We start from the raw sequence: 13,936 nt of genomic DNA, 5'->3' as shown, positions 1-13,936 counted from the left end.
AAGACCCCAAACCCTTTTCTTGCACTAAGAAGTACTAAAGAGAACATGGAAGATTATGTTGTTTTTTTAAGCTATTTATTTTTTGTAAGCTTGGCAGGACTACATCTTCATCATGTTCAATATATCACCCCGGTCGGGCGGGGAATTGAACCGGTGACTTCACATCAAGGAGTGCCTTAACAGAGCACACGAGCACCGTCTATCCAAGACCCCAAACCCTTTTCTTACACTAAGAAGGACTAAAGAGAACATGGAAGATTGTGTTGTTTTTTTAAGCTTTCTTTTTGTAAGCTTGGCAAGACTACATCTTCATCATGTCCAATATATCACCCCGATCGGACGGGGAATTGAGACGATGACTTCACATCAAGGAGTGCCTTAATAGAGCACCCGGTCACCATCTATCCAAGACACCATTGACACGTTATTATTATTATTATTAGTTATAATATATGCGACATTAAAAATGTTAACATACAATCTTTCTTACATTACATCTAATGTCTACACATCTACCCTATACTGAGCTGTAGAGCGCCTCTCGACGTAAAAATTTAGATCATTTTTATGTCAATTTATTAAGAGAAACTTAACATTAATAAGTAATTTTTTTAATTGTTAATTTTATATCCATAATTTATTTTAAAATATTTTTTTGTATTTTTTTCTAACCCTTTATATAACATTTACCCCTCTCAATTTCTTCTTCACACTTTTCTTTCATAAAGCTCAAAACTTACAAGCAGTTATTAAGCAAGAAAAAGGTCGATTTCATGGTTTCAAGGAGGGAAGAACTAATCTTCCTTGGGAAAAATAATCCCAAATTATTTTGGAAGGAGCTCCAACTGAGAAAGATACAAACTGGAAATAGTATTACAACTTCTAAATGATTTGACTATGCAAGACAACTCTATGAACATGATCCCAAGGTTGACCCTCCCCCCTTGGTCAACATTGATACTGAACTCTTCATGGTGCAAGAGGTAGAGATGGGTATCAAGAAGTTGGGTTTTGGGAAATCAAAAGACTTAGCTAAAATCCAAGCATGATATCTACAGTGTGGCTCAAATATTCTTGCACCTCACATTACAAAATTTTTCAACAACATCATACAATAGGGGCTCCCCACAGATTGGACAACTAGTCTGACAATAACTCTTTTCAAGAGCGGCGACATCAATAATCCCTCCAATTATAGGACCATAATTATAAACCCTTTGTTTGCAAAGCTATTTGGAAGCATGCTAGAAAATAAAATTAGCAAGTGGGCAAAAGAAAGAGATAAGTGTGCTAAAGGGCAAGCGGGTTTTAGACCTAAAAATTCCACAGTTGATCATTGTATAAATTTAAGGCACATCATTGAAAAAGTTTGGGAGAAAAAGGAAGAAGTTTTTTGTTGCTTTGTTGATTTTAGAAAAAACGTTTTACACGGTCCCTAGGGATAAGCTTTGGCATAGAATGGAGGAACTTGGGGTTCCTAAACATTTGAGAGCATCTGTGCATAGGTTGTACGAAGAGGTGAAAGTCAAAATTAGAACTTTAGCAGGTATTTCTGAAAGTTTTAGAAGCGATATCGGGGTCAAGCAAGGTTGCTCATTGTCTCATACTCTTTTTGGTTTATATATCAACAAGCTTGAGGAGTGGTTAAATTCGCAAGGGGGTGATGGTATCTATTTGGGAAAGTTTGTTATAAGGCTTCTTTTGCATGCAAATGACCTTATTCTAATTGCTAAATCAACTCTTGGTTTGCAAGAGCACTTATAATCCCTTGAGCATTTTTGTAGAAGTGTGGGGATGCAAGTCAATATCAGCAAAACGAAAGTAGTGGTTTTCTCTAAAAAAAAGAAAACATAACCAGCATAAGTTCTACTTTGAAGGCAACATTCTGGAAGAAGTTACAGATTACAAATACCTCGGAATTGACTTCAACAAAAATCTAAGTTGGGATGGTTGTAGAAAGAAAAGAACTTCGGGGGGTTGGAAAGCATTTTATGCTTTTCAAAATAGGTGTAGAGAGACATAGTTATGGGACTGGAAAACCACTCAAACTCCTTTTGGGCTTCTAGTGATTCTGGTGGTTCTCTATGGTTGTGAACTATGGGCCAGCAATACTCCGACATGCAGTGGAAACAAATTGAGAAAATTCAGAAGCGTTTGATTACAAATGAATTCAAGATTAAAAGCGCAGTTCCTTATGCTATCTTGTTAAGTGAAACAGGGGTTGCTCTTATTGAAGCAATTGCTATGGTGCGAGACATAAGGCATTTAAAAAAAATGAGCAAATGGAAGTGGGTAGATGGCCTAAGGTTGTCTTTAATGAGATATTGTGCAACAAAAAAAAGACTTGGATGCAACAAAATAACAAATGGTTTAGTAAATGGGGTATTTGCTTGAACACATGTCCATGAACAACAAAGAGATAAAAGTTTTTGTTATGGATAAGTTCCACAAGCGTACTTGGGATACGGAGCTAGGAAGAAAGAAAAAATACTATATTGAAATGTTTAATCCCACTCATAGTCATCAACCAAAAACACACATAAAGGCCAATATCTCTTGGAGAGCCAAAATTCTTATTCCTCAGTTAAGGAATAATTCTCATCAACTCCGTTGTGAAACATGGCGCTGAAAAATGCCAAAAGAAGTGTGGGAGGAAAGAGTATGCACTTTTTGTTCTTCCGGAAAAGTGGAAACAATAAAACATTTCATTTTAGAATGTGAGGCCTTCAAAGGCAACATGAAAAGTTATGCAGATATGCTAGCAGTTAGCTCTTGGGATAATCTATTTAGTGAGGGGTTTGTCGAGAAGCTAGGAGCATTTATTGTGATGCTTCACAGACAAATGGTCGAATACATCAAGCAGATGAAGAAGCAATCCGTCCCATAGACTATCTTTAGCCTCGTGGACGTTAAAAGAATTTTTTTCCTTTCTTTCCATATTCCTAAATTTTGAATATTTTTCACCCATGTGTTGTGGGAGGGTTATTCGACATTTTAGCATATGCCCTTATAAAGGTAAGTAATAGCACATGGTCCTTGCCTTTGAGTGGGTTGATAAAACAATAATAATTGCCTCAAACTGATAGAAACCGTTAAAATGATGAAGGTATTGCACCAACAACGTTTTATTCCAGGGATTTCACACTCTGAAGCATATCTCACGTGAGACAAAGTATAATTTGATCCTCACCATGTGTGGGTTGATAAAATAATAAGAATTGTCTCAACATCAAGCATATCTCACGTGAGACAAAGTATAATTTGATCCTCACCATGTGTGGGTTGATAAAATAATAAGAATTGTCTCAACATCAAGCATATCTCACGTGAGACAGTATAATTTGATCCTCACCATGTGTGGGTTGATAAAATAATAAGAATTGTCTCAACATCGAGCAGACCATGCAGACCATAAAAATGCTAGAGAGGTATGGCACCATTGTAATTGTATAGCAAAGGAAGAGGTTTCTGAAAATGGATCAATCGGTGGCTGCTATGGATTGTCCTCAACCGCACAAGCTTAAAAGGCCTCTACGGTGCATTGTTAAACTTGGTAATTAACTCTTATGTCGCCTCCTTATTTTCTCCCAAAATCTTAATTGGTTCCCTAAACCGAACGATCATTTACCGAAATGGGTACAGTTGATGATGATATTATGCACATGGTTTTTAGTATGTATGGTTTATTTGAAGCCGTGCGCTTTAGAGAACATTATATTGGAGTGATCAGTTTGCTATGTCCCTCCTGTCTGGCGAGTCGATACAAATGTCTTCTGTTTGCTTCTGGATATGGTGTTCTGGGAGCAGATTGTGCAGTGGGTATTATCCATTAGCCTCCAATCCATCCTGAAGGAACTCTTCTTAGGGCCTTTTGTGATATTCTCACATACTCACACATTGTCTATTGCAAATGGGCTTCCGCATCCAACTAACCCCAAAACTTGAGCTTTCTAGCTGTGATGTTTCATCTGTCATCGTACTGTGCATTAATCAGTCGATTTCATTTTATCAAGTCCTTGGAAAGGAGGAAGAACGGCGAGGGATTTCAACTTACAGAACAACTTAAATAAATGGCAATGGTCTTACCGGTCCAGGGATCGATCACTATTCTTATTTTACCATTTCTTCTCTATTTCTTTAGGCTCCAATTTTCCAGAATTGTGCTTAACAGACAGGCCTATTTACAGCGGTTGCTATAGGTAAATACAAGAGTTAATTTTTCCAAGGGTGGCATGCTTCAGCAGAGACATGGGCATAATTCCAGGCTCCTACCTTGATCAAACCCATAGTATGTGTTTATCACTGGGGCTATTTGTATAATGTTGAATTATTGTGGTGTAATATTTATTGCTAACAAGTATGGATTTTACGCTTCTACATTTTCTGTTCATTCATCTGTTTCTTATTAGCCCCTCCCTGCCAAAGGGACTATATGAATAGCCTTGCTACAATTTCAATTTTTAGCAAACAAATCAATACACATTTTAAGCTTTTGTACTAAGTTTTCAAAGGTAGGGACGACACATAAAAGTTGGAGTGTCCTTTATGATGGGTGGAGTCTCCACCCAAAATGTTGGTGGAGGGATTTAATCCTCTACATAGTTCTCTTCTAGAAATTCTTAACAACACTTTTTTTTGATAAATAGAATATCTGGAGTTTTATTTTCCAGTCAACCAATTCTCCTCCTTATCCAGCCTCATATCAAGACAAATTATCATATAATGGGCTTTATTACATAAAATCCCAAGGTTCATGTAAGCATTGTAGAGTTCATTCACACTCAGTTTTGAAGTGAACTAATGTTATAATTGACACTCATAGTTGTGAAGTGAATTAATGTTAGATTTATTTTAACATTAGTTCGAGTTTTTACATTTTTTTCACTCCAAATATATGCATAGTCGAAGTTCTATGCATCACTACCTTAAATGCATGTGCCATGACCTTTTTCCCAAGTTCTACATGGCCTTTGTTGCTCTTGCCACGACCTCATTCTACACGGCCTTCGCTGCACTTGTCATGACCTCGGCTTTGTTCTATAACCTTTGTTGCACTTGACTAGGTGAGCCAACTCCCTCTTGTTCAAACTAATAGCCACTACTAGGTCTTGGTTCAAACTGATAACCAACAATAAATCTTGCAGTGTACCTTTTATTCTAAGCCATTGGTCCAATCAATAATGCAGTTGTTTCCATGACATATACAAATAAATATCAAGATCCATATCTTAGTGAGTGAGATCCTAGTTCTATGAAAGATGAACTTTCCTAGGTCTTTTTTGTTACGGGCACCACTTGAAAAGCCAAGGAAAATGCTTCTTGAATTTACTATATCAGTTGTAAAATCAATATAGCTCAACCGTATGTCCAACCGCTTAGTTGGCTGTAAAATCAGTATTTCTTAATGCAGTGATTATGTGAATGTGAAGGAGGGGTACTCAAAATTGATACGAAAAATATAATGCAGGTGAGCAAAATTAGATACAAATGAAATCCTGTGACTTACCTCTGCTACATGGCTTTCTTGTGCTAATTTGGAAGTCTCCATATATGGGATTCACGTAGACTTACACATGGTTAACTTTGACCCCAAGTGACCATCCTCATAGTGATTCCTAGAAGAAAGAAGAACAACTATGCAAGGTTATGATGCCTTCCAAGCATTATTGTACATAGAATGTCAACTTGAAAGAGAACTAGAAAATACTAGCTAGATTGAAGAAATAGTTAAGTTATTATGACACTAGAATTGAAACAATAAGATCTGTGTTTTAGTGAGAAACTGGCTTTATAACTTATGCTAATGATGATAGTGCGTCCTCTGGGTAGTAACTAATGAAGAAGGTGCCTTTGGCTTCCCCTTATAGCTTTTCAATGCCTTGATTTGTAGTACCTATTTTGAAACGAGTTCAAAAGGGCCTTTATCTAAATATTGATATGCTAAGGGAGGGTATGGATTTTCATTGTTATTAAGGAGAAATTAGCCTTGGATCAATTGCTTAACGATATTTACCTAGAATTGGATGAAGGGGAGTAGTGCATCTATACTTACTAAGAACAACTTGTCCACGAATGGTAGTACTTGCAGAGGGATTCCGCCCAAAACCTGTTTCTCTTGCCTTTAGTGCATACTCACAAAAAATCACTAGTTTGCTTATCTTTATCAGAATCACAAAAAATCACTAGTTTGCTTATCTTTATCAAAATAGTGCAAAGTCTATATCCTTGTCTGCACCACAATTTTTAGTTATTGCCTAGTAGTTGATGCTCTTCCCATAGCCTAGAGGAAACTTTATCACAACCATTCCCAAAGATTCAAGCCGCATTATTAATTTTATTTATGTAGCAATAGATCTTGGTTCTATGCCTAAGTTGTTTTCTTGCACATTGATGTTACTAGCTAAGTTGTTAGCTCCTTCCTGGTTAGTGATGCGCTTCTTATTTGTTTAGCACCCACTTCTGTCCCTTTCTAATCGATCCTTCCTTTATAAGTCTAGTTGAGACTAGAGAAACATAGATGAAGCATATCAATGACACATGGTCAACATGGACGCTGGGGCTTGCTCTTGGGAAGTGGATGCATAATAATTAATAGGTTGTATGTGTACTTTATTTGCCTTTTGTGGATGTGGGCACTTCATGAATGGTGCCAAGTACGCTATGTAATTTATTTTCCTTTTGTGGATGTGGGCACTTCATGCATGTTGCTAAGTACACTACATGTCACTTATGTTGAATTTGTAACTACGGTTGGTCTTCATAATGTATATTTGTATTTATCATTGTAAAGCATATTTTAAATGCTGGGTCAAAAGAAAATTTATTTTGAGTCAAATTCCCTTGTGACTTTTTAAAGAAGAAAATTTGAATTTTTGAAATGTAATTTTTGGCTCCTGAAATTCCGGGTCAAAACAGGTAGAGCGAATTGCTGGATCAGATTGGGAGACTTGACTTGGAGGGAAAAACTAGGTTTGACCATAGGTCTAGGTGTGTCTCTCGTTGAACAAGAAGAATTTCTCTATTGAAAAGGTTGCTGGGTTTTTCCCCTTGGTGGGTTTTCCCAGGGTAAATCTTGTCTTCTTTTGTGCATTGTGATCTCTATTGTTCTACTGTTCTTTATGGTTGAATTTCTGAAGTATAATTGCTGAATGATATATTGGAATAATTTAAAAAAAGAACTACATCAAAAGTAATTATCAAAATTTTAGAAATATTGTGCTAATCTTTATTGCACATAAAAAATCAACATGGGATCAGAGCTTTGGTGAAGGAAGGAACATTGAGATCACCCTTGCAAAAACCCTAGAAAGCATTTTATTGAAGTCCTTGTAGATTGGCATCTATGGCTTCTTCTATGAAATTTGAAAACAAGTTAGAGGGAGCATCAAACTTTAGAGCTTGGAAACTTAGAATATATCTTATTCTTGCCAAGAACAAAGTTTTGGACATTGTGACAGGAAAGGTTGTTGAACCAACTGATGCAGCAGGGAAAGAAAAGTTTAAGGAGGATGACATCACTGCCATGAGTCTTATAGTAGACTCCATTAGAGATCATCTCATTCCCTACATTGCAAAGCATGATACTTCCAAGAAGATGTATGATGCCCTAATAAACCTCTACACTATCAAGAATGTTGGTCAATCCATGAGTTCAAAATACAAGAATGATTAATGACGACACCGTGGCTTCTTACTTCGTGAGAATTTCCCAAATAATAGATCAAATTCAAGCAAATGGAGAATCTATTCCTCATCAAGAACTTGTGACCACATCGCTCAATGGTCTTCCTAGATCATGGGATGCTTTTGCAACAAGTATAAGTAGCTGGAAGGAAGCCCCTTCATTTGAACAACTATGGACATCTTGTGCTCAAGAAGAATCATGGTTGATGACGAGTGTTGATTTGGGGTAGCATCGGATGTGCTCTAGCCACGAAACTTGGTGGAGAGGTTGGGGTACATGAGATCTCCAATACCCAGAAAGAGTTTGGGTAGATTCTAAACAGATCAGGGGATATTAAAATAATTAATATTTTTAATGGAGCCCCTAAGTCTAAACTTAGGGCAAATAAAATATTAATGTGTATTAATATGAATCTGTGTTAGAATGGTCCGAAAGACATGGATCAAGCCAGAACTAATCTTAACCGTTGATTAGGGACTTAATCTCGGCTGTTGATATGTCAACAGAAAAAGTATAAGAGGAGGCTTGAGGGGCATTTGGAGTGCATACTAAGGGAGACCAGTGAGTTCAATTTATGGAGCGGGGTTTGCTGAGAAATTGAACTAGTGGTCTGGAGAGCAGTCAGGAGGCAGCAAGTACAAAACAGAGAGACGGGAGATCAGCGCAGAAGAGGCAGACGCAGAACCAAAGGAAGTCATGCAGAGGCAGCAGAGACTGTGCAAAGCCAGAAGGGCCTATGTCATCCACGCAGAGGTTGTAGGAGTGACGCAGAAGCCCAGAGAAGCTGTGTAGAGCCTCAGTAGGCTGACGCAGAGGGTTTCAGGCTATAGCAGAGGTCAGTAGGGCCTATGTTGGGTTTAGGAAAGTGCTGGAAGTTTGTTTATCTGTGGGTAAGCCAGTTTGGCACCCTGTTGTACAAGAAAATTGCTGAATAATAAAATCCTCCCTTGCTGCACCGGTTTTCCCACATTGGGTTTTTCCGGGGACATTAGTCCAAAATAACTGTGTCAATGTGTGCATATTTTTGTTTCTGCATTACGATGTGATATCTGCAGCAATATTTATTTTAATGTTTGTTGAAGTAATTTCATGAATAACTTATGATGAAATAAGTAGGAAAAGTAAATCAGTTGCTGCAGTGATAGAATTTTCACATGGTATCAGAGCAAGTAATCAAAGACAGAAAGGGAAAATCAGTTATGGGTCGAGACCACGATGCAGAGGCATCCACCTCAGGGGACTCACGCATATTTTCAGAAGATTGCACAAGAGAGAGAGATTTCGATTTCTCTATGTTGGCTTCCAGGTTGGAAGAAGAAGTGGCGTGCATGACTAGTGCTGCATCATCAGAAGTATGCTATATAGACAGTGGAGCCTCGTGGCATATTATGGGAATCAGGGGGTGTTTCTCAGAATAACGAGAAGAGAAGATGAACTTTTAGATCACCATGGGGAACAAGGCAAAGTGTACTCCAGTAGGAAAGGGTACCATAGTTTTTCAGACAAAATCGGGAGAGTGATTTCGTGCCACAAATGTGCTGCATGTGCCAGGATTGGGGATGAACTTACTTTCTGTGTCACAACTACAAGGCAAGGGCTATGACGTTTACTTCATCAAGGAAAAGGTATACGTCAAACACCCGAGCTGGAAAAAGAAAGTGCAGATCGGGATCAAAAGTAATCGGTTGTAAAAATTACAACTAGAATCTCCAATGGCACTAATAGGTAGCCATGGGGACAAAGACTTGAATGAACTATGGCACAAAAGGATGGGCAACTTGCACCATGGAGCTCTGAGAATTCTCAGGAGCACTGTAACAGGAGTTCCGAATCTGAGTACGGAACGAGATGATGTATGCAGGGGATGCGCTCTAGGAAGCGGCATTTCCTAGGAGCAACCACAGGGCCAAGAGTGTACTAGGATTGATACACTCAGATATCTGCGGATCTATGTCCGTTAAAGCTCTCAGCGGTGCCAAGTATTTCCTTACCTTCATTGATGACCACTCAAGGAAAACTTGGATCTATTTTTTGAAAACCAAGGATGAGGTTTTCTGTCAATTCAAGGAGTTCAAGGCTCTAGTGGAGAATCTGACAGGGAAGAAAATCAAAGTCTTGCGCTCAGATAATGGTGGAGAATATGTCAATAAGGACTTCACTGATTATTGCGCTAAGGAAGGCATCAGAAGAGAGTGGACAGATCCCTACAATTCGGAGCAGAATGGGGTGGCAGAAAGGAAAAACATGACTATTGTAGAAGCAGCTAGGGCCATGTTGTATGATCAGGATATGCCAAAATTCTTATGGGCAGAAGCATGCAACACAACTGTTTACGTTTAGAATAGGATTCCTCATTGGGCACTGGGCAAGGTTACTCCAGAGAAAGTCTTCACTGGGAAGACACCTGAAGTCAGTCATTTTGGGATATTTGGGAGTTTGGCATATTGTCACATACCCGAAGAAAAGAGGAAGAAGCTGGATCAAACTGTAGAAAAGGGGTATCTGGCAGGATATAGTGAGAACGCTAAGGCATTTCCAAGGAGCAGGAAGGTAGTAGTACGACGAGATGTAAAGTTCATGGAGGACAGAGCTTTCAGAAGATCTCGCGAAATGCCTTCCAAGGAGCAGTCGAAAGAGGATCTGTTGGTCATGCCTCTTCAACCAACGGAAGTGAAGAATCCTTCCTCAGATAAGGAAGATTCTCAGGATGAGGAAGAGGAGCAAACAAAAGCACCTGTTGGCAGATGAAGAACTAGCAAGGAACTTCGACAGATTCTGCGTGATGCAGAGAACTTCATCGGAGAGCCAAGGAACAGTAAAAGGGAGCGAAAACAGCTAGATAGGTATCATGCGTTAGTAGCTCAGGATGGAGAGCCTGCCAGCTTCAAGGAGGCAACTCAACATCAGGTCTGGCTAGATGCGATGGTGGAGGAGTATAACTCCATAATGGTAAACGATGTCTGGGAGATGGTGTCAAGGCCTTAAGACAGATCCGTGGTAGGTTCAAGATGGATCTACAAGGTCAAATATGCTGCGTATGACAGAATTGACAAATACAAGGCCAGGTTTGTGGCTAAGGGGTATGCTCGAAAGGAAGGGATTGACTATGAGGAAACCTTCGCCCCGGTAGCTAGGTATACATCTATTAGGACCGTGATATCTCTTGCAGCCCAGATGGGATGGGAGATCCATCAGATGGATGTCAAGACAACATTTCTGAACGGGGTAATAGAAGAAGTATACATTGAACAACCAGAGGGCTTTGAAACTCATGAGAAGAAGTCTCATGTATGCAGACTGAAGAAAGCCTTGTATGGGCTGAAGCAGGCACCAAGAGCGTGGTATGGTCAAATAGATGGCTACTTGCAGAAGATGGGGTTTGTCAAGAGTGACGCGGATCTGAATCTCTACTATCTGGTCGTAGAGAGCGAGCCACTTATCTTAGTATTATATGTGGATGATCTCTTCCTGACAGGATCATCCAGACTCATTGAAGACTGCAAGAAGAATCTAGCCACAGAGTTCGATATGAAGGATTTGGGACGAATGCACTATTTTCTAGGGTTGGAAGTTTGGCAGTGGAAAGGAGAAATCTTCCTTGGGCAAGGAAGGTATGCTACAGAAATTCTGAAAAGGTTCGGGATGGGAGACTGTAGACCTATGGCTACACTAATGATCACCAACTGGAAGAAGATTGATGCATCAGAAGACAAGGATGTCGATCCCACCCTATACCGACAGCTCATAGGGTCCCTGATGTATCTAGTCAATACCAGGCCAGATATTTTCTACGCTGTCAACACCCTCAGTCAGTTCATGGTGGAACCAAAGAGGGCTCACTGGGCAGCAGCCAAGCACGTTCTCAGGTATTTACAGGGAAAAATTGATTATGGGCTCTTGTACAACAAGGGGAAGGATATCAGGTTGAGTGGATTTACTAATGCAGATTGGGCAGGAAGTTCAATGGATCAGAAAAGTACCTCTGGGTACTGTTTCAACATTGGATCAGGAATAACCTCCTGGTGCAGTAGGAAACAAAAGTCCGTGGCTCTGAGCTCGTCTGAGGCAAAATATATGGCAACAAGCACAACTTCGTGTGAGGCCACATGGCCTAGAAAACTACTGGTAAACCTATTGAGAAGAAATATGGAGGCAACCAGGATCATGTGTGATAATCAGAGTTGCATCAAATTCTCTGAGAATCCAGTATTTCATGATAGGTCAAAGCATATTGATATTCGGTGTCACTTTGTCAGAGATTGTGTCCAACGTGGAGCTGTACAGTTGAGCTACACTCCTACAGGGGAACAAGTGGCATATATCCTCACCAAGGCCCTTGGAAAGTCAAAATTTGACTACTTCAGGGAAAAGATGGGGATGGTAAAGGACCCCTTTCAGAAGTAGTGCGTTAGCAACATGAATGAAGAGGGAATTGCACTGCAGATGCAGTGTTGGGTGAAAGGACCAACAACAACACAGATGCAGAGGGAGTTGCAACGTAGATGCAGTGTTGGGAGAAAGGACCAACAACAGCATAGATGCAGAGGAAGGTGCAGTGCGGATGCAGTGCTGGGAGAAAGGACCAACAACAGCATGGATGCAGAGGGAGTTGGCGTACAAATGCAACAGTGGCAGAACCATGGGCAACAGTACAAGATGCGGCAGTGCAGAAGATGTTGGGCAGGGAGGCCTAGCATCAGTGCAGGTACTGATGTCGGATGATCAGAGTAATACTCAGTGAAGAGTATTGCTAGAGCACAATCCTCGTTAAGAGGGAGTGTTGATTTGGGGTAGCATTGGATGTGCTCTAGCCATGAAATTTGGTGGAGAGGTTGGGGCACATGAGATCTCCAATACGCAAAAGGGGTTTGGGCAGTTTCTAAACAGATCAGGAGATATTAAAATAATTAATATTTTTAATGGAGTCCCTAAGTCTAACTTAGGGAAAATAAAATATTAATGTGTATTAATATGAATCTATGTTAGAATGGTCCAAAAGACATGGATCAAGCCAGATCTAATCTTAGTCGTTGATTAGGGACTTAATCTCGGCTGTTGAGATGTCAACAAAAAAAGTATAAGAGGAGGCTTGAGGGGCACTTGGAGGACACACTGAGGGAGACTAGCTAGTTCAATTTTTGGAGTGGGGTTTGCTGAGAAATTGAACCAGTGGTCTGGAGGGCAGTCAGGAGGCAACAAGTACTGAACAGAGAGACGAGAGATCAACACAGAAGAGGCAGAGGCAGAACCAGAGGAAGCCACACAGAGGCAACAGAGACTGCGTAGAGCCAGAAGGGCCTGCGTCATCCACGCAGAGGCTGCAGGAGTGACACAGAAGCCCAGAGAGGCTGTGCAGAGCCTCAATAGGCTGACGTAGAGGGTTTCACGCTGACGCAGAGGGTTTCAGGCTGTAGCAGAGGTCAGTAGGGCCTATGCTGGGTTTAGGAAAGTGCTGGAAGTTTGTTTATCTGTGGGTAGGCCAGTTTGGCACCCCGTTGTACAAGAAAATTGCTGAAAAATAAAATCCTCCCTTGCTGCACCGGTTTTCCCACATTGGGTTTTTCCGGTGACATTAGTCCAAAATAACTGTGTCAATGTGTGCATATTTTTGTTTCTGCATTACGATGTGATATCTGCAGCAATATTTATTTTAATGTTTGTTGAAGTAATTTCATGAATAACTTATGATGAAATAAGTAGGAAAAGTAAATCAATTGCTGTAGTGATAGAATTTTCGCAACAAGAGATCGTCAAGAAGAGGAAGCTCAAGAAGCTCAAGCTTTTGCAGCTCATTTCAAGAACAAGGGAAAGAAGAAGTTTGGTCCTCAACACAAGAAGTCAGGAAAGGGATCTTCTTCCTCCTCTCAAAGGAAGAGAGATTTATCAAAGATTCAATGTTATGGTTGTCAAGAATTTGGACACTTCAAGAGAGATTGTCCTAAGATGGCTAATAACAAGAAGAGAAAAGGAAAACAACATGCTTCCGCAACAGATGTTGAAGATGAGAACCTAAAGAAGCCCAAAGGTGACAAGGATTTCTTTTACTTTTATGCTCTAATAGGTTCCATTACAGATGATGATGACATGTGGCTGGTAGATAGTGGAGCATCAAGGCACATGACCGAAGAACGTGGAAATCTTTCTAGCATGACAGAAAAGAGGTTGTCCCAAAGGGTTGAGCTTGGAGACAATCATAGCTATGTAGTCAAAGGAGTTGGAAAAGCATCCATAGAGCTGGAATTTGGTAACAAT

At 40.0% G+C, this 13,936-nt stretch overlaps 1 protein-coding gene across 4 annotated transcripts in view; it reads left to right on the top strand.

The window, feature by feature from the left end:
* The first annotated feature begins 3,323 nt into the window (after window positions 1-3,323).
* LOC149141185 (Amino acid kinase family protein) overlaps window positions 3,324-13,936 on the top strand; it is a 389,974-nt gene continuing 379,361 nt past the window's right edge. Inside the window, exon 1 of one of the 4 annotated variants that reach the window (XM_089448274.1) lies at window positions 3,324-3,553. In XM_089448274.1, coding sequence (XP_089304400.1) covers window positions 3,475-3,553 — 79 coding nt within the window. In that variant the 5' untranslated portion in view covers window positions 3,324-3,474. Of the gene's footprint in view, window positions 3,554-3,673; window positions 4,289-13,936 lie in introns of those variants that run through there. The other 3 variants (XM_089448272.1, XM_089448275.1, XM_089448273.1) reach the window with 3 other exon arrangements.

The sequence above is a fragment of the Pinus tabuliformis genome, chromosome X (assembly GCF_031772625.1).
Source record: "Pinus tabuliformis cultivar Carrire ecotype Pingquan chromosome X, CPIR1, whole genome shotgun sequence".
In the NCBI taxonomy this organism is placed as follows: domain Eukaryota; kingdom Viridiplantae; phylum Streptophyta; class Pinopsida; order Pinales; family Pinaceae; genus Pinus; species Pinus tabuliformis.
This window is presented reverse-complemented; position numbering and strand designations above follow the sequence as displayed.